Genomic DNA, 21,646 nt, shown 5'->3' on the forward strand with positions numbered 1-21,646 from the left:
CTTTTAGTTCTGTTTTTTGTTTAAGTGGTGCATAAGATGATGCAATCTGTTGAAAACTAGGGGTTGCTACTTTTCTTCCTTGCTTCAATTCACTCCTTTTTATTTTGGGTTTTGATTTCTTGAAAAATTGCATAGCAGGTATTTAATTTAATATTTGTTCCAAACCTGATCTTCTGAAACTTTCTTGCCATATTGCAATAAAAAAACTTGAGCAGAGGAGGAAGAATAGGAAATGTTAGGGAATATATTTTTATTTTAGATAAATTGAATTTCAGTGGATGACTGGGTTTTTTTGTAGTTATGCAACGCTAAGTTTAGAAATCTTGTCAAGGTTCTTGAATAAAAATTGTGGGATGTCTTGGCGCCTTTCTCTTTTTGAAAGGGAAAAACTATCTGCTCTTGTTCTTTGGAAATGGGTTTCTTGGAGTTGGCTGTAGTGTGGGGAGGGTTTTTTTTAGTGGTTTTGCTGACACTTCCTTAAGGCTTGCTAGCTTGCATTTTTAATCTGCCTTATGGTTATTTGCTTGCAGTGTTTACAGTGTCACTTCAGTTTTGCTCATAAAACTTCTTGGACGTTTATCTTTCACCCACTACTAATGTTAGATCTTTGTTATTTTTGGTTCCTACTTAGTCCTTCAAACTCCTTCCTTTTCCTTATCCCCTAAAAAGACTGAAATCTTAAATGCCAACCTACCAGGTTATCTTTTCATTATTTTGCAGTCTGAAGGGTTGTTTACTTCTGTATTTCGGTATAGCAGATTTTATAAAAGTCTTGTTTAGTTTTTTGTTTTAAATCTCATGTGCAGTAGTTGTGTGTGTTTGTCAAAAATACATTTATTGATTTATTTTTTTTTTCCCCCACTAGTTATTATAAAGTGATGAAACTGTTTCTTTTTGATTGTTGAGGGTTGCCTCAGAGATGTCTTGGCCTTCAGTGAAGAATGAGACTTTTTTTTTTTAATTAAGTTTTGCCTCTAATACATTATACTAATCAGAAACTGAATAATGACAATTCCTGCTTCTATAAAAATATGCCAAGTACCAAGTATTTGGTGGGTTATTCTTTGCTGGATTTTGAGTTTGAAGTTTGGATGTCATATAAGCAAAGGGGAAGAGCAAACATGAGATATTTAAGTCGTAATTGATAAAGAAATGTGAAAAATCTGATGTGCACCAAAATCATTCTGTTCTCTAGCAGTTTGTGCTTCTTGGTATGTGCTTACATAAAAATGCAAAAAGGATGTTATGCAAGTAAGTGTTTCTTTGCTTGACACTCACTACGCAGCCACCTGTTAAAGCATAACGGTGTGGATGATTCCCAGTGCAAGATGTGAAAGCGTTGCTGCCTGTGATGAAGTATGTTTACTAACCTTCAGAAAGCAGATTTTGTTGTTAGCAAAGTAGAATTTGAAAGCCTGACACAAAGTGAATGCATACAAACTTTGAAAATAGGCTGGAAGGTAGTGTCGTGCTAGTAACAGAGACAGAGCAGCCAGCTGACTCCTGGAGAAAACTGCACTTAACTCTATACTTGTTAAAATACAACTGTGGACAAGGGTGGCTTTAAAAACATCTTTTTTGACATCTTCAGATTTAATAGTATCAGAAAAAAGCCTCGTGACACTCTTGTGCAATATGTAATGTGACAACACTTGACTAATGTTCTAACCTCAGTGTCAATGAATGTAATTAATTATGCATTGTCAGACCGTTGAGGGGAATTTATTCTCAAAATAAATGTGGAGGAACTAATGGAAATTACCAAAGTCTCTAAAAGATTGTTAGTTCTAGCTCTTCTGTCACCTGTGGTTAGCTCTGTGGGTTTACAGTGTTTCTTAGTATTGCTGCTTACATGACTGTAAAATGTGTTAAAGAGGGTGGTTATTCTAGAACATTTGAAAGTATTACTCTGAATTTTCACTGATCACGTGTAAAGATGTTCATCAGTTTATTTAAGTAATTAATGTGACCCTTGACCTTGGAGTTCTCGAGTTGTAAATGCTTAATATGTAATTTATACCAAATATATTCCTAATCATGAATGTAGATCTTGAATATGTTCTTGCAGCGTCTGTGGTTTTATTTCCTGTTACCGTCTGTCTCCAGCATCCTCTTACTGCCTGTGCAGCAACCTTAACATAAACCCATAATGTCTCATGCAAAGATAATGTTACATTTTGTCCCTGCTGACTCCTGACAGCTGTAGAAAATATCACACTTGTGAATGTGTATATATGTAGTGGAACATACCCTATTTACTAATGTCCAGATCCTTATGCTGTGAGTCGATTCAAGTGTTTGGACGATAAAGTGCATAGAGAGCTGACCCTATGAGAAGTTAATTTTTTAGTGAAGTTGATATTTTGGTAAGACTAATGGTAATATTGAGGAATAGGAGTTCTGAAGGAGTTTCCCATTACCTTGAATATGTTATTTAAGGAAGGTCTTGAAATAGGAAGTTCTATTCACTGTGGCTTTCTCCTAAACTAAAAACTCCACCTATTTCTTGCTCAAGGTGAAAGTTTTAGCAGCTTAAGTGTATCAGGAGATAGCAATAACTCTTTTGACAAGCAAACTGTTTCCTCTATCAGTGGTCACAGCCCTATTTGTGTATGGAAAATGATTAGTTATGCTTTACCAGTTGCACTTGTAGTCCCCTTTGTGTCTATCGGCATATCACTCATAATAATGATTTAGTATTGTTTAATGTTCTGTGTTTTCTTGGTCTTGCCTGACCCAGTGTATTCAGCTGATCAGTTTGTCTGTCAGCTGCTCTTTCTGGTACCTTTTCATTTTGTTTACTCTCTCTTAGACTTGCATTGAAATGTTTTCTTACCTCATCTCCTCGCTCCGGATATTTGGCTTTTTTCCTCCTTCCTCACATTTCAGTTTAGTCTCTCTTAGTCTTGCAGTGATTTCCATCACCCCACTCCTCAGATTTTCAAGTTGGTTTTCCCCCTTCTTATTACCTCTTGTTTTCTCTACAACTTTCTTCTCCTGTCTGTTCTGCAATTTCATCTATAACTGCATCAATGAAATGCTGATGACATTTGCAAGTTCTTGCTCATAATTAAAAGGAAGACCTGAGCTTTGTTTTCCTATTGATAATATTATTTATCTGTAATCTATTACTCACAGAATGTGTGAATACAAAATTTTGGTCTCTTTGATCTTGTTCTCTTCTAATTTCCCAATGAAAGAGGGCTCTTTTAATCATCTAATTTTGTCCTTCATACTTTCAATTTCTGTTGGACTTTCAGTTAAACTGGTTGTGAAATTTTTGCAAGCTTTCTGTGAATTCAGTAGCTGGCTCAGAAAGCCCCTGCTAGTACAGTAAGGAAAGACATGGAATCAGAAGAGTTGGTGGAAAAAAATAAAATGCAGAAAACTGAATTGTTGCTGTTCTTTGAAGTATTTGCATTTTGTTGCAATGGTCAGAAGGCTGTATGTGGCATGGGCATCCTTAGCAGGTTTCCTGCTGCAGGAACTGGAGAAATCCTGTTTGGTACAGTTACCGCTCGTTCAAGCAGAAGCCAAAGTCTGGTTCCAAGTGTGTTCTCTCCTAGTCAGTCTGGGATTGTGTGCCGGTCTCTAACCAAAATACATGTAAACAAAGGGATAGGGCCATAATCCATAAATCCATAAACCTTTTTGGCCATTAACGTTACAAATTGTTACTTGAGAGAATAACTGCAGGCAATTGATTTATGAATTTATTTCCTTGGCCGTTTCTGTGATGAGTGTCTATGGTATGAATGAGTTTGGTGACTCAGAGTAGTTTAGCATGTTCTCAAACATAGGTTTGAATGAGATGTGCTTTTTGAAGTGAATCATTAACCCTGCTAATAATACTTTGATTTATATAGGGGAGTACTAATAGAAATCACAAACTGAATTCCTCTTTAATGAAAATATTCCAGGAATGCAAATGATGTCCTCGAACTGTTGATATTTGGTCTTGAAGACCAGACTAGATATAATCCATGGCCCTGTCCTTCGGTACTAACACCCACAGCCCTGAGCTGAAATACCAGTGGTGTGAATGTCACATTCTCAAAACCTATCAGGTTTTTTTGCAGATGTGTTCCTGTTCTGCTGTGGTACTTGCTAACATAAATAGAGATTTTGAGACCTAAGGTGTGATTTTTATGTCTATTGAAGACAGACTTCAAGCTTCATTTTCTCATTTATTTCTTGCTTGAATTCTAACTAGAACCTTTGAGAAGAAAGAGGAAATTCGTGACCACTGAAGCATTCAATATTGTAAATAATTAAATTTTCCAAAATGCTAACATTTACATTTACTTTGGAACTGCTGTGCAGGGGGAAATAAAGGTTTGCTTTCAGCACTGAAAATGAAGCTACTTCTGCTACCAAACCTCGAATGGGAGTATTGATGATAGCCTCAACAAAGCATGCTTTGGAAAGGAGGTCTCTCCAGTAATTTGGATTATTTATAAAAAGCACCGAGGCATTAAAGAAAGTTCATTACCCAAACCATTACTGCACCATGGACCAGAACCAGCAGATGAAATAGCTTTTTTCAAGTAATAGTAGACCATCGCTGTCTAGAGGACCTGAAAACCTGGGAGTGAGAGAAGCTAAAAAGAGGAACACTGCTGTTAATGATGGGGTATATGCAATGAGGAGAGCTTATGGGGTTCTGCATCCACCCTTTAGTGCTGTGTTGTGCAGAACATCAGCTCAGAAACCTGAGTTGTTTACTAGGACACTTTCACATTATTTCTGAATTGTGCTGGTGGCGTCGTGTGTCCTCCCGCCTCTCCCCGCCTCGCAATGGTCTAGAGAGAAACTACAAAGTCTTATTACTGATTGATTTTCCTTATGCTGCCTGTGCTGGCTGTTTTCTACACGTCACTTTTTTTCTTTTTTTCCCCCTATTTAGCTACAGCTGAAACAGAGCTATTCCTCAGAGTTTGCCAGTACAAGTTGTTCTACAGCTGTCTAGGGATGGCGAAAGAGGGGAGGCTGTTTTCCACCTACTCAAAACAGTTCCCAAGTTGTGCCCTACGCTATACTAAGTACAGCTCATTTGTTTGCAAAGAAGGCTCATATAGTTTATTAGATCTTGCAGATGACTGGAAAGCTGATGGCCTCCCAGCAGTACAGTGGTGACAGGCTGGAATGTGGTCATGCTTGGCCTTGTACTGGCTCTCCTTAGAAAATGCCGTTGTGGTCATGGCCAGTGTTGTTCAGTATTTGTTGTGGTTTATGGTAAAGCTTTAAAATTCGTATCAACATTGTGAAAATCATGTGCAGAGAGGTTTTATGTGAAGGCTCATAATATTTGTTTTCTTATGGCTGGATGGATCAGAACAGTGTAGGTACCAAAACTTTAGTCTACTTCCTTTAACAATCCTTTCAAGCCCTTTGCTTTAAAGTTCTGTCCTATATGACTGTAGGTTTCTAACCAGGCTTTATGAGACATGCGCAGAACTCCATGTGTGTCCCTTTAAACATTTTGACATCTCTGTCTGACAAATTGTTGCTACTTGCAAAGAGAAATAAGAAACATTAACAGCTTTCATTTTAATGATCTCTAATCTTGAGTGGTATCATCTGTTGACAAATACCAACGTTGAGCAGCAGGGTATATACAGGTGATGCAGGAAATAGGTTAAAATGTTTTGCTGTCCTGCTAACTTTCAAATTAGATATGAAACAAATCGCAACTTCATCCTTTCAATAATAAAGAAAAGGTCTTAAATGCAGAAACTAGAGCAATGGAATAATCAGCACCACTGTTGCTTCCAAACAGGTGACAGTGTTGAAATTTTAACTCCATTAAATTTTGTACTTTGGAGATGCAGCTTGTACTTCCAGCCATTTGTCTAGCCACATAAGCTGGAATGTGTTCAAAGTGCCTGCCAAGAACAAATCCGTTGGAAGAAATGTTATACTTTGACCCAGGTTCAAGACATTCTAAAGCAACAAGAGATAAATATTTCTGAAGACTTATTTAATGTTGAGCTTAGATAGTTGGGCTTTTTTTCCTCCCTGTGATCTGATACACACTTGCTTAATAGCATGCACATAAGAATTTTCTATATATTTATTTCTACTTTCCTCTATTTTGACTTGACTCTTCTTTTTCCTCATCATTTGTCCTTTGCAAAAAGTTTGTGTGTAGAATCATCTAGCAACAATTAATTAAAAGCAAATTTAATGAGAATTTGGTTTTGCTTTGATTATATACCACCTCCAGCAAGTGGTAAAATATCCAAGAAAGTTAATTTTTTTACACGGATATACTTATATATTTTGTCTTCTATTTTTGAAAAACTTTTTCAGTACAATGTAGTGAGTATTTTGAGCATGAATGTGTTTGGATCTTTCCTTAAAACTTGTACTTTATTTTTGGCTGGCTGTCTGGGGTCCAGCACAATTGCTGAAGACGATGTTTAGTGTGTTGACCATCGATTTTAGAAGGGTTGATAGCTGGGCATCCACATCGATGAGAGCTTTCTTGCTGAATACAAAGAAGGTTTTGACTTTGCTCTGTGAGTTGGACAGAGCTCCTGTTGAGTGTTACTTGTTTTTTCTCTTGGACAGACTGCAAGATGTGATGTAACAGGCTGATTTTTGGTTAATAGCAGTGGGTGAGATTGGAGCCTGGAGTATCTGCTTGATGTAAGCAATGAGCTAATGGATCCAATTTCTATATAATAAACTTAGTGTAAACTAAGTTAAACTTAGTAATTTCTATATAATAAACTTAGTTGGTTTATTAACTTATGTTAATAAACCGAACATAATTCGGTTGCTTTGATTATAAAGCTGAAGGTAATTTTATTATTCATTAAAAATAGTTTTATGAATAAGTTCATAGCAATGCTTGTAACTCTTGCTACCACAGTTATACTGTGTCCTGAAGAAATTGGGGAGAATTACTAGAAACCAAGTTGCACTCATGGGATTGCTGTGTAAGAACCAAGGACTTTTTGCTCTTAACTTTGGAGAACATCCAGGTGATCTGAAAAATAGGAGGCCATGCTTCTCAGCACGTGCCCTTCAGAGGACAAATGCCAAATGTAAAATTCAGAATGACATAAGAGGATGTCATATATTAGCCTTTGACTGAGGGGAGTTGCAAGGAGGGGAAGAGAAAAATGTACTTGATCCATGCTAGAAAGATGATAAAACTTACTAGTCATGAGTCCTATTTTTAAAATTCATTAAAATTAATGAAGTAACTTGAAGGCTCGTTTGTTCAGTGGACTTCAGGGACTCTTGAAGGCATGAAAGCATGACTCATGGATGCTTTTTTTTTCCCTGGGTTTAGGGGATTTTGTAGATGATGACTGGGGCTCTCAGCCTATGTAAGGTAATTTCTTTCAAAAAAAACCCAACCAAAAACCAAAAAACACAAAAACTATTAATCTCTTGATCAGCATGCTGACATCCCAAAATGTTCTTTTTAAGTGAGAAAATGCTATTTTGGGCATATGGTTTTAATGGAGTAGCAAGATGAAGGTTATTAATATTCCTTGTACTTTGACTGTAAATGGCTGTAAAAATGTACATTTCTTTTGTTTGTTCAAGGTCAATAACATTTCTGATTTTTCTGTAGTTTATTGAAGTCCTATTCCTAGTCCTAACATTGATTCAGTTTTTTGATCTCTAAGCACTTTATTGAAAGAAGATTGGGTTAGTTTGTGATTATGTCTTTAAATACATTGCCTGGAGTCTTTCTAATCAATAAGCACTATTTGTACCGTAAGGGTTTCAATACATAAGGATTTTTCCTTATGGATTTTCTCATAATCCCTTTTTTCTTTATCTGTTGTGTAAACCTTCCTCCCTTCTTTACTCTTTCCTCCCTGAAATATCATGGTAAGCAAACAATATGAAAGGAACAACATCTGATGGTTTAATTTCTGTAGGACTTGGCTACGGAAAGTGATGTGCTAGGTAGAAAACTGGAAACATTTCAGAGTGCTCAGTAAAACCATGGACACACATGGGGGAATTAAGGTGGGATGCCACCCAAATTGTTTCTAATTGGAGAAATTTATTTTTGAAAGTGAAGGCAAGCTGCTTGCTCAGGATGAAAATTTACTTGTTTTTATGTCACCTTATCAAAAGGCTGCTTTTCCTTCTTTTAACTTTCATCTCACCACCTCCTGCCAATTTCTACTACATGCACATGCACAAAAGCAAACATGCCTCCCCAACCTAAAAAAACCCCAAACTGGAGTATTTATACTCTTACTCTCCCTCAGTCCATCTGTCCTGCTGCATCTGTTGAGACCCAGTGTTGCTTTGCTTTTCTCACTTCATGGGATTGCATCCCAAATTGCCACTTCAGGCACAGTACATGGTGCCACATCAACTGTAAATGGGTGGTGAGTGAGAAGACACAGTGATATCTGTCAGCTAGAAGGAAAGAATGGCTTGGCAGAAGCATTGCTGAAAATAAAATTGAGCAGCAAAAGGAAGAGCAAAACTAAGACTCCATAATACAGTTAAGGAAGTGGGTTTATGCATTTTATATATTAAGGAACTTAAATTATAAAATGTGTAGTTAGCAAAGGTGTGCATAAATATTGATTACCAGATGAGTCTGGTATAGTTGCATGATTTTTCAGCTGCCTCTTCTTCCTGAGGAGCCCACCTGTGAGATATGTAGGCACACCTTCAACCAGCTGGAAGCCCTCCCCTAGACCTAGGACTTGCAGGTGTGGGTTAATATTATCAGCTTTTCTGCTGTGTTTCTGCTCCTTCCAGAACATTCTGTCATGGATTTTGTCTTTTATTGGACTGATCACAACTGAAGAAAGTTTATTTTAATGTAAACAAAAATGTTTTGAGGTGCCGTCACATTTATGACTTGAACTATTAAAATAAATTTTCTTCCTTTGTTGCTGTGACCCAGTCGGGCAGGATACAGCCCTTGCCACCCTGAGCAGGTGTGGGTTCAGCCTTTGGTTGTCCTGCTGTCTGCCCTCTGCTTTATGCATTTGACATGGTCAGTGGCTAAACAGCAGCTAAAGTGCTTCTAAACAATCATTATTTAGAGGGTCTGAAGTTTTGTTTAGATGTGTGCATGGTTGTATGTTAGTACAATATATTTCCTAAGTTTAGTGATTATTTAATTGCCATGTCAGTACTGAAGTCAAAATGTGTGTGGTATGGAGATACTTGACAATGGTATGAGCACACATAGTGTTGAAATGCAAGTAATCTTATCAGAAATTGGGCTTCTTTTTTCTTCTCTGATCCTTTCTTATCTTCTACCAACAGATCATGTGATTGCTCTTTGATTTCACTTGCCTGCATTAAGTAGAAAGCTGTAGCTTATCCCGTTGTTTAAGCTGTATTTTGAAAGAAGGAAAGGTAGGTTCATCCTCCAAAATAACTAATGGAAGCCAACATCTTACAATAAGTGAAGGAGAAGGGGGGAGGAGGGCGACACATCACAGCTTGCACTGTTTCAGGACACAGATTGACCAGCTGTGGTGGGACATCTGCTGAGATATTCCCATATTCCCGCATAAATAAACAACTGCAGTACCAGGAAATCCATTAATTTGCATTCGGTTGGGGTATAGTGCACATCTGTTTAGGCAATGCAGCTGCAGTAGGAGACAGTGGTTAACGTCAGCCTGGGATTCTAGTTTATGTATATTGGAAGCTTGTCTGATTTAAACTCTTAAAACATAGTAGTCCCAGTTTGGACTCATCACTCCTAGAAAGGAGGTTTTAGAGGATTGCCTACCCCTTTTAAGATGCATTACGTCAGGTTCCACATGAAGCATGACTCCTGTCATCCCTCAGCAGAGAAGTGCTGGGATATGGCAGGTGTTTTCACTCACCACTGAGATTTCTGGCTGTAGCTCTGGCAGCCCACTGGTTTGACACTTGAATTATCGTAGCTTTTAGGTTAGCACACCCTTCAAGAGAATAGAGGACATTCACATCTTGATGGTTGGCCTTGGCTGGTGTGTAACAACTTGTTCCACAGAATCAAACAGTTGCAAACAGAAGTGCAGCTTGCCCTCTTCAGGAAACAGTCTGGAAAATAGATCAGGATTTGCATTATGATCCTGGGGGAAGGGGGGTGGTTAAGAGCACCCCTTGGAGCTGTTTGTAATACATTAACAAACTTCAGAGTCAGGCTGGGTGGCACAATGTTGCAACTGAACACAGGGCGTTTGTGTGTGGATGGATGTATGCAAGAGGAGAATGAGAGATTGCTGTGACTGAGGGCTTAGAAGGCTGATAAAACAAAGCAGCTTTAAATCAGCTTTATAACAAAACTTGGGTAGGGTGATATTCATTAACAATACATGTTGCTAATGACTAGGTTTTACTCATTCCGTAGTCAAAGTAATTAGTCTGTAACAGTCCCATAATGAGCCCAGGGTACCACAGAGCTGGTGCCTGTGTTTAGTGCTGATGGTTATGGTCCTTGATGGCCAGATGTGTGAGGCTGGTGCCTCTCTAGAAGATGGGTTTTCTTATTGCTTAGCAGTTTTATGCCTCCTTTTCAGCTTTTGCTGCCATTAAAAGAAGAGCAGGGGTTTTTTTCCCCAAAACTCAAGGTTCATCAGTGACTGATAATTGACCATCATTGAGTAGCTTACAGTGTTGGGCCACTCTTCTTTCAAACCTGTGCCCTTGTTTTCCAGGTCTTTGTTCTTATCTCCTGTGTAAGCTGTAACAAGAGGCATCTGGTACCCAGCTCTAGCTTGCTGACAAGTTCTCTGAATAATTTCTTAAGCATCAGAGACCAGAATTTGGTCCTTGCACATTTGGCATTGGAACACAGACCTGTTCCTAGCAGTGGCAATACTATTTATACTGAGCTACTTGGTACAAAAGTGCTTATACTTAGTTTGCTAGTCATGCTGTGTAAGGTTGCTTATGTTTGAGTTCATAACAAACTAATAATTAAGTGTGATTCAAGCTGTTGCTTTTATGGGTGCAAAAGCTTCTGTTTTGGCTGCAGACAATTAAGGTTTTATAACTATGTAGCTAGTCATGAGCACTGCATTCAACTGATGAACAATTTAATCCTGAGGATAGTGGTGTTCTAAGCTTACCCTGAGTAAGTACTGTTTCTAATATAGGTACAGATTGGACAGAGAGCATCAAGCTGTGTATATGTACATACTTAAAAAGAGACTTTGCTTAATCTCTTGTAGATGATTAATTTTCCTTTTTTAAAAGTGAAGAGGAATACATGCATATGTGTCACCAAAATCTGTTCACATGAAGATTTTAACTGTTTGTACTCTATTTTAAGCATTAAAAAAAATAAATAGCAAAGTCTTAAAATGCCGAGAAATGTGTGGTTTGCATCCCTCATGTATGGATTACTTTAGCATTGGGATACTTATCTGAGTTGATTTTAAATAGTGTGAGGGTTCTTTTGTTGTGATGACATCAGCATGGTAATGTTATCCTCTCTAACTAATGAAATGACCAGCTGTTGAACAGCGTTTCATTAAACATAGAACAGGAAAAAATGTGTTTTTAATGAAGCACTCTAATAGTACTTTTAGTACTTTAACATTTTTATGCCTATGTAAATGGGTGTAAGTTTAGCCCCTTTCCAAAGAAATCTGCTAATCATTTTTGTCCAGGGTAGGGGCAGTTGTGTTTTAAATTGTTGTATGTTTTTCTCAGAAGATGTAGTTAGTGTGTGTTGAAAACAAAACACCAAAACAACCCCCAAAAAACCCAGACAACAACCTTCCCCTCTCTCCCCATCATGCCATCCATGTTGTTTCAGTTGTGGTGAGATTTTGGTGGTTAGAGTTGAATTTGAGGACATAACAGACATGTTTATTAAAGGTATTCTTGCCTTATATATCTTTTAACTTTTGTGTGTGTGTGTGTTTTTCACGCTTGGTGTTTAGTTTTGGTACATTTAGCTGCTCTGATTAAGTCAGGAGCAATTATCTTCCTAACAGTTTCACAACCAACCTCACAAACTATAACATCCAGTTTCCAGAGGGTGCTGAAATTATGTCAAGAGATATACTTAGAGTGAGACCACATCTTTCCAAAGCTTAAGACAAAGGGGGTGGGGGTGGCAAAAAAGAGCACCTTTCATTATTTAGAAGAATGAAGAAATATGTGCTTCCATATTCTTTTTAAATTTGACTCCCATTGTGCATTTTGGAGACTGGACTAGGAAAAGGCCTTAGTAGTTAACAGGATTGGCTTCTTTGGGAACATTTATAAGGCAAGAGGGAGAATGAGGGAAATACTCTACTGCCTTAAGTTGGGAATGGCTTGCTTGGTATGAGCAGAGAGATAACGTGTCAGTCAAAATCTATCAGTGATTATAGTAGACAAAGATGTGCTTATTGCTTCAACTCTTGGTCAGCTCAGTTATTAATTTCCTGTCAAAACAGAAATAAAAAGAGACATTTCTGTGCTGCTGTCTTCTAGAATTCCACATAACCCCCTGATATCTTCTGTCCACTGTCCACTTAGGTACCAAATAATGAGTCATTAGAAGTATGTGGTAGTCATTAGCTGTGGAATAGTTGTGTTGCAGACCTTGACAGCTGTCAAACCTAGGGTTAAACATATACCCAAGTCAGTGCAGCCGGCCATGGAAGCTCTGGGAAGCACAGAGATTCTGCTGTGCACTTCACAAATCACCTTGACCACCAGCAGTGCTGTAAACTTAATTAGTTAAGTACATGTCGTTGGGCATTCATTGAGTTGCTGACCACTGGAATTGCTTAAGGAAAAAGTAAAGCTGGTTGGTGGTGTTTGAGTTTGGTTTTTTGGAGATTTGTTTGTTTGTTGAAATACTGTGGGCCAGTCTTCCATCTGTTAATTAATTAAAGTCCTTTCTTAGAGCAGTACTTTAACGTTTGCTGTCTACCTTGTTACAGTTTTTGAGTGGATTTAAGATGTATGTTTCTGTCGATAAATGGAATAAAAAAGTCAGCAGCTCTATTTAAGTAGATCATTCTCATAGTTCAGTGTCATATACACTGTTCCTTATACCATCCTTGTTTCTGTTCTAAAACTTTAAAAAGAAGACTGTAAAATACTTGCATTTTTTAATTTCTGTTTTTAATGTTAATTATGTTCAGAGGTTTTTTCCCCTAAACAACTAGTCATAAAAAGTCATTAGCATTTGTCTGTTAAAATGTGGTGGTGATAGGTTTACTTTCTTCACAAACAACTTCATAACTGGGGAAGAAATATTGACTGTTTAACCACAGATCTTATTGCCATAGAGGATGCTGTCAGTTCTTACTTGAAATTAAGTAATTGTGGGAGTTTTTCTTGAATATTTTGGATTTATTTTTAAAGTTTTGATGTTGTTTTAAACTATGGAATTTTCTATATTTTATCACACCAGATATTGCAAAAGAATATTAAAACATTCAGTTTTTAATGACATAACTATTCAGTCAACCCAAGAATATCCCAAAGCTATGGTTAAATAAAACATAAAGAAGTAAAAGTTCCCTCTGCCATTTCTTGGGAAATTAACTGGTTTATGGAGAGCAGCATTAATGGAGTCCTTCATTTTCTCTCTTGAGACTGTTCATTTTCTTTGTTGAGATATTCTAAGTGTGGAAAAAGTCAACTTGAGGGCTTTATAACAGTTTTCACTGTACTTGGAATTAATTTCTCTGCACTATTCCTCCTTAAGCAAAAGACAGCTGCAGATTGTTCTTTTAGCAATGTAAATGCGTGGGACAGTCTCTCCCTTGCCTGCTTTTAGTCTACCAGGTAATGTACATTCACTTCTACAGTCCATTGGGTGTGTGAAACGGGCACACACAGGACATGTTGGAAGATAAGTGCTCCAAAAGTGTTCCTGTCCCTCTGCAGAACTCCTGGTTCATATGGAAGCAGAAGATCCAAAGGGAATTTTAACAAACAGGGAGCACTGCTAGCAGGCATCTGTGTAATTATCCTATTAAAACAGAGCAGCATCTGCATTATCTATGCAAGTGCAGAATGGAAGGGAACATTATGTTCTCTAATCCTGTCTGGGAGCATTATGAAGTTAAAAGGATAACATTTTACCAAATCTGTGTTCTAACATGATAGGTTACACTTAATTGCCTTTTAATTACCTCTCTTCTCATGGCTTTCAGCTAAGGACCCTGCCTCTAGCCCTTATCACAGACCTTTCCTTGCCTTTGGGTTGTTTCTGCCAGGTTTTAAATTTGAGTTTCCCATGAAAAGATGGTCCTACTGTGTCTTGAAGGCTCTTACTACAATTCTTTTTACCTAGTGTGTGAAGAGCTCTGAGAATATTAGTTTATGTACACAAGATGTGTTGTAGCATTCGGACATTTGTGTTTTCAGTCTAGTTGCAAAGGGCAAAGTCATTGGACTATGTTTTATGAATAAGGAGTAACAGTGCATGGCAGGGGCCACACAGGAGCAAGAGATTATTCCAGCCTTCTGCCTGCTTGCAGTGTAAGCCAGGAGAGCGTATTGGCTTAAATAATGTAGATTTCTTTTTTCCTCTTTACCCCTGAGGGAGTCTGATTTCCTGATCACCTATCTAGCCATATGCCATAGCCCTTGCCAGGAACTCCGAGCAGTGTCACTGCCAGCTAAAATTACTTGTTTTCTGAGAACTGAATTACATTGAGAATTGTCTTAAATTGCTGCACTGGCACCATCACAAAGTTTTGCATACACACACAAAACTAAGTATGTAATAGCAGCCTTACCTTGGAATTCAGCTTAGAGACTGCTTCAAGCACTGAATTTGATCCAGATCCTGTGGCGTGTTCCACACCTGCTCAGGCACATCCCTCCTGCTTTGTTGTCTTTCCAGGGCCTTTCTCATCCTCTTTGTGCTCTGGCTAGTACACTACAATGATGAGACATGCAAATTAAACATTTACAAAGCCAGCATATTGTCTGCTCCTGTTTTCTACCAGTTACAGGGAGGACCTCGTATGGCTAGTGAAAACTTCAGTTGTGGTAACTATGCTTCTTTTCTTTCTCCTTGCGACAGGATGGATCTGAAACACGGATATGCATTGACAAAGGAGTTGGAATAAGACTTGAGTCCTCCTCTGTGATATTTATATACTTGGACCATGAACTTGCTGTTTGGCTTCATGATTTAGGAACCTTTGTAGTAACTGTGTGAAGCTGTTGGGAATCATGGCATTCTCTCCATGGAAGCTATCCTCTCAGAAACTCGGCTTTTTTCTGGTGACTTTTGGTTTTATTTGGGGAATGATGCTTCTGCATTTTACTATTCAGCAGCAAACACAACATGAAAGCAGTTCAGTCCTGCGTGAGCAAATTTTGGATCTCAGCAAAAGATATATCAAAGCATTAGCTGAAGAAAATAAAAATGTGGTTGATGGACCTTACGTGGGGACAGTGACAGCATACGGTAAGTGTGTTCTCTAAATGGCATGATAATCTGATTAAGGCTTTTTTCCTAAGTTGTCCAAATATTTTACTTCATAATGCTGCTCAGTTGACAGTTCTTTGCCCTGTGGATTTTCTGTACAGATGGAGAAAGTGGTCTTCCCTTACAAGTATGAAATAGGACAAATTTTACATTTCCAGTCACTTGGAAATGAAGCTGTCTGCTAATTTTTTACATATATCTAGTAGCTATATCCAGTATGCCTTAGGTTATTTGTTAGAACTTCATTTTAAAAAACTTTTTTGATGTTCTTGAGAAACTTGCAAGGCTTTTCAGTTTGCGTGTCAGTGATCTAAGAAATTCCCTGTGGATAGAGACCTGCTATGTTTATTTCTTCTTCCCTATTTCACTTCTGTGTTCAGTCAATTTACTTAATGTTTAAGTTTATATCTGGTATAATCTTAAATTAGGCTTAAATATATCCTATTTGCCCCAGGGCAGAGAACTTTGAGTGCTTTGTTCGGCAGTAGATTTTAATGCTTATTCTCTTCCAGTTTGTACACGAGAGTTAAGTTTGCATGTGTGAGATAAAGCAAGTAGAAAAGAACAAAGCATATTACCAGAAAATATTATCAAAATAAAAATATAATCCCATTTCAGGTTAGATGTAGCCCCTTTATCAATCTGATAAGATCACATCGTGCACCTTACTGGTTTAACATTTTTTAGACTCACTTTCTTTCCTACTTACCTATTTTCTTTCAGGCTGTGTGGAAAGCTAATGGTTAATTAATGATCTAGGTTTGTTTCCTTTTATAGTTGCCTTAATATTCAGCTCTGAAGAAATTGGATAGATGTTTTTGTATGCTTGGACAAAGAATATAGACTAGGATGCAACAGATAGTAGCTGCACATTTTTCTCTAGTTTTCTCTTAACGCTCTTTACCTTTTGGTGCATGCAGTGAAAATATCTTGCTGGGAAGTTCTCTCCATATCTTGTTTCTGTTACCTCTTTTTTTCTTCTGAAAAGTGAGTTTTTGGAGTTTGTGTGCATTTAGTTGCCTGTAAGGCTGAGATTATTATCCCAAACATTGCTTACAATTGTGTTGCTTCATCGCTTGAATAACAGCCTTGCTCTGTAACTCCTGATTTGTGACTGCAAGTTGAACTATGCTGGCATTGTAGTCTTACAAAGCAACACAAGCAAAATAGAGTGGTACTAGATCGATATTTGGATTGAAGACCTGCAAGCAAGTAGAGGTCCCTAGAGGATTGTGTGCATGGGTTTAAAACAAAACTCTGTCTGCTTTATAGCCATCACCAGTGTCCTGTTATTGTGTAAGGCTGCTTGATGGTAGGTGAATTGAAGAAGAAAAAAGGCAGCAACAAACCCCAAACAATCTGGCTCCAGGTGTTGAAAGGTAACTGCATTAATATGTGCCTGAGCGAGGTCTGAGGGTTCAGGATATCCTTAAGCTAAGTTCCCCCTGCAGCTCGTTGCCTGAGGCATTCATTTCCTGTTCCAAATCCCACTAAGGAATAAGTTGACTTGCTGCCAGACAGTGGTCAAGTTCCCCAGGAGAAGTTAAACTGCATTTGAAAGCGGGTAAAATAACTTTGTAACACTCTGTGAAGGTAAACCTAAGTTTTGTGTAGAAATTTCAAGTACGTGGCCAAGACTAAAGACTTCAACACCTGGCCAAACTTAACATTTTCAACAAAGTAGTTTGGAAAGATACAAAATAATGGTAATGTATTTATTTAAAATATTACAGGCTCACTGTGGTGAGTCAATAACATCATATTAAATAATACTTATGAATCTGAGTAAGGTAATTACTTAATAAGTAAGTTAATTTTTCCTGTTTGGCATACCAAATGGTTTGTTGCTAGCAAATGATCAGGTTAGCTGTTCAGGAGTAAACACATTAATGACTGATGTTAATAAAAATTGGTAGAGATTGCTTTACTGTTTTATAAAAATTAATGCTCTTGCTAAATTAGCCTTTTTATTTCTTTTAATATTATCCTCTGGTTTCTTTAAGTAAGCACAGCTGTGATTTCCATGTTCAAGAATAAGTTTAATGTTTACTTGATTTGGCTGCTTTTACCTACCCAAAAGGTTTTTTAGCCATTCCTTAATTGTGGTTGCACAGCTTGTTTACTTTCTCACTTTTTCATTCTACCATATATTCACCTGTCAGGTAGGTGGATGAAACACTTCTCTTTTAAAAGTTATAGTCCAGATATACACAGTGAAAATTAGATTCTTTTTTTATAGCAATTAAACATTTCTTTTACAAAAATTTTTGTGAATCTGTGCTTCTGCCCACCTCTTCTCAAACTAGCCTCCACGTGCCTTTTTGTTCTGCCAAGCAGTCTCTCATATCAGTTTTTTGGTATTAAGAGTTAAAAAATAATAATTTTTAGCCATTTTTGTCTCTAAGATCTGTATCTGCCTTTATGTATGCTATGTTTCTTCCTCTCCGTTTCCTGAGTTATTTTTACTACTTTTTTTCCTAGACTTTTTTCCATCCTTCTGTACCATGGTTTTATTCATGTTAAGTCCATTCTTTCCTTTTCTTCTGCACACTATGCCATTAAATGACTTCCGAACCCCCTTTAAAACAGTCCAGATGACTAGTGCTTCAGATTCCCCCTCCTGATCTTTACAGGACAAAGGAAAGCACACAGTTATAAAGACCTACTTTATAGTTCCATGGAATAAATATAACTCTCCTTTTATTCGGAAAAAAGAATTATAAGCTTTCCGAAAGTAATAGTGTTTTGTTATTTACTCTGTCTTTTGCACAAGAATTGAGATAGTCATGGGAAAAATTAAAAAAAGAAGGAGCACAAAATAAATGTGGCAAAAATACAACCGATGTAGAAACAATGGAATCTCTTCAGGTGTATGGAGAAATTTTCTATTACAGATCAGAAAGTTATTTGATTCTAAAGTTCTGGAAACCAGAAAATGTATTATATGTATACACATGTAATTATTTTATGTAATTAAATGGGAAACTAATGTAAATTCCTCATGCCAAATTCTTTAATCTTTACAAGGGTAAATGAAAAAAGAACAATACTTTCAGCATCTTGGCTTGTTGCCATTATAATTATACAGTTTACTCTGATAGTGGTCTAGCTTTCTCCTCTTGCTCACAGTTCTTTTAGCTTGCCAAACTCTCTGTGTTCCTTCAAGGAATCTGAACAAAATAAAAGCAAAAGAAAAAATATCAGAGAGCTCTTTCTGTGTTGTTGTTTGATATGCAAACTCCTGTTATTGTTTATTGCTTTGCACACCAAGGAAGTGCTGTCAGACCAAATAGAGGCTATCACCAAGAGACTGAAGAAAAGAAACACCTGATTTTTGTTTTGTGAATAGGACAGAAAGGTTGAACTTAACTGTGTTTGGATGTTTTGCCAGTGCAGAAGCTGGTTATGTGGAGGAGATGCAGGAGAAGGTTTTTGAACTGGAGTTCAAAGCTATCCCTTTTGGAACAGAGATTTTAGTTCCCAGGTGACTGAAGAACTGACTGTTCCTCTGATAGTGCTTGAATATGGATTTAGGTGTAGACTCATTATTATTTACGCAGCTTCTTATTGCTTGAGCTATTACAAAACATGCATTTTTCTGTTCCTATGTGTCTCCATGAGGGAGCACACTTCACCTTGAACACAGATGTCCATATGAGTTCCAATGTGCTTTATAAAATGGACAGCAAGTTCCACATCCAGGGAAACTTGTATGTGAAGCTGAACAAGGTAAGGAACGTGAGTGCACAGAACTGCTAATGGCAAAGATTTGCACTGAGGAAGAGTTTATATATAATCTAGTCTTGTTCTTGTATCTGTTTTTTGATCCTGTCTGACAAGTGTGCATTGCATTATTAAGCAACTTAACTTTCCATTTTCCTTTGCAGATTTGAAGAAGACTCTTGCTGTCCTGTTGGATAATATCTTGCAGCGCATTGGGAAGCTGGAGTCCAAGGTGGAAAATCTTGTCCTTAATGGAACAGGAGCAAACTCTACCAACAATACTACTACTTCTGCTCCCAGCTTAGGAGCAGTTGAAAAGCTTAATGTAGCAGGTGGGTATGGCAATTACTAAAAGTATTTATGGGCTATTTAATCTATATTTTTCTCTCTTGTCCATAACATGATTTTTCAGTGTTAAGTACATGGAATGTCTTAGAAAACGATATTCGAAGTCTAGCCTTTATCAACATCAATCTAAATCCAAGCTCAGAGGAAGACTTTGTCCTGTGGTAGCTTGAACACATGAAGAAAATCAAATTCTCTGCCATAGGGGTACAGTCCACCTGTTTATAGTAGATGTTTCGTGCTTTAAGTGGTTTCACTTTAGAACGATGAAACTGGGCAGATGTTTTCTCTTTAAGCCTAACTATTTGAGTTAGTATGAATCTGCTGTGAAATTCTACCACATGCACTTTGTTGGTTTTTAACTGAAAGAAAACATTAATTATATTTGTTACTGGTCATGATTTAAAAATGTACTTCCCTACAGTGCTTAATGGCTCTTAGGATTTGATACAGAGAGATTGCCTACCTGGTACCTTCATCTTAAATAAAAACATGTTTTGACATGTCATTTGAAGTCACTAATTTTGTCTTCAGTGAATGGACTGTTTGTTCTGCCACCAAGTCTAAACAGATGCTGAAAGTCCTGACTAGTAGGAAGGCCTGAGTCTGCCCTGCTAATGATCTTTGCAGTCCCAAAAAGGGAGCAGAGCACAAGAGTTAGGGCAATTTGGTAAATAGGTTGATAGCTGTGCTCCTAAGTCATGCCTGTGCTTGGTTTTCCTGTAAAAATATATGTTTCTGTTAAGAGGATGTTACCTACTTAAATCTGTCAAAACAGAGAAACAAATGGTACCTTTTGGTAGGGTAATGCCCTGCCCTTTGTGTCTCTCTTGCCATGTAGTAAAAATATATTTATAGGAATTTGCAACAGCCCTTTGCATGTGTGTTTTACTACAGCTTGCCTTGTGGTACCTTTCCTTCCGCCCCTGTCTCTCTTGTCTTGGTTAAAGTGAGGGCAGATTAGGAAGAAGTAGCTGAAGAGGTGTAGCACCTGCAGGTTACTAATAGGCTGAGCCGTGTTGCTGCCACAAGACATAGAGCACAAAGTCTTTGCTGGAAAATATTCCACTGTGATGGAAGGTGAGGGAGTACAGCATTGTTGTAGTTTCTGGGCTATATATAAAATGAGAAACATCCCTGTATGTTTTCTTTTTGTAGCTGGACAAAAGAGAGCCTTGATGCTGTTATTTCAACAGATTTGCAGATAATTGGAAGATACATACTCATGTTGTTGCTTTAACATTTATAGGCAAAGGTTCATTGTTCTTTTCTGACTAGAGGAAACATCTTTCATCAGTTCTTAGGGTGATTTTAATTTTGTTTGTTATTCTTGGAGTTGGCTAGATTCACAGTTCTGGAGCCTGCTAGGAGTTTTCAGTTTGCAGTGTTTGCATAGCTTTTTGCTGCCTGAGGCTTCCTCTGTGACAAAGAACACGATTCGTCTTATTAGAGGTTCAGGTTTTTACCTTTGATTCTTGGTACACTCAGTTTAAAGTGTCTGAAGAAAATATTAAACAGCAACAACAGAAAAACCTTTAGGTAACAGTTTCTTAAGTTTCAGTTAGTGTATTGTTCTGATGACTAGGTGATGTTACTGTTCAGGTATCTCCAGGCTGGATAGTACCAATGGTTAGAGTAGAGCTTGAATCTAATCTTGTGTCAAGTGCCTACTCTTCATCCATTTGAAGCAATCAGTTGCAATTACTCTGACCAGAGGCAGCCAAAAGGAAATGAAAGACTTGTTTCTACTTCTGCCTTGATAGTAGTTTCCTGACAGCAAACTCTAGGAGCCATATGATTCCAGTATAATCATAATATAAATATCTTCTCTCTTAGGAAGGAATTTTTCAAAAAATAAGCTAGATGAGTATATTGTGATTACAATACCAGTTGCAGTGTTGGTTTTGTCTGTAATATTTTGAAAACATCCTTTTTTTTCTTGTGCTAGAGCAATTGAGGTAATCTGAAAATTGTAATAAAGGCGTTTTGTTACCCAACGGTTTGTAATTTTCCTGGATCTGAAACATGCATGTATACAAATACACCATACTTCCATTGTTTTCTTTGTAGCATTCAGCTGTTATGCTGTGATCACAGAAATCAGGCATGTAAGGATTACCCTTCCTCTCTTTACCAGCTGTAGTACTTTAATGCTGACTTTAGACAGATTCATGGTAGCTATTATTA

At 37.5% G+C, this 21,646-nt stretch overlaps 1 protein-coding gene across 1 annotated transcript in view; it reads left to right on the top strand.

Annotated features, from left to right (window-relative positions):
• MGAT5 (alpha-1,6-mannosylglycoprotein 6-beta-N-acetylglucosaminyltransferase) overlaps positions 1-21,646 on the top strand; it is a 121,251-nt gene that overhangs the window by 29,999 nt on the left and 69,606 nt on the right. Inside the window, exons 2-3 of the mRNA XM_064661553.1 lie at positions 14,981-15,370; positions 19,279-19,446. Of these exons, the coding sequence (XP_064517623.1) occupies positions 15,133-15,370; positions 19,279-19,446 (406 nt within the window). The 5' untranslated portion in view covers positions 14,981-15,132. The remainder of the gene's footprint in view (positions 1-14,980; positions 15,371-19,278; positions 19,447-21,646) is intronic.

This window comes from Pseudopipra pipra, chromosome 7 (genome assembly GCF_036250125.1).
Source record: "Pseudopipra pipra isolate bDixPip1 chromosome 7, bDixPip1.hap1, whole genome shotgun sequence".
In the NCBI taxonomy this organism is placed as follows: domain Eukaryota; kingdom Metazoa; phylum Chordata; class Aves; order Passeriformes; family Pipridae; genus Pseudopipra; species Pseudopipra pipra.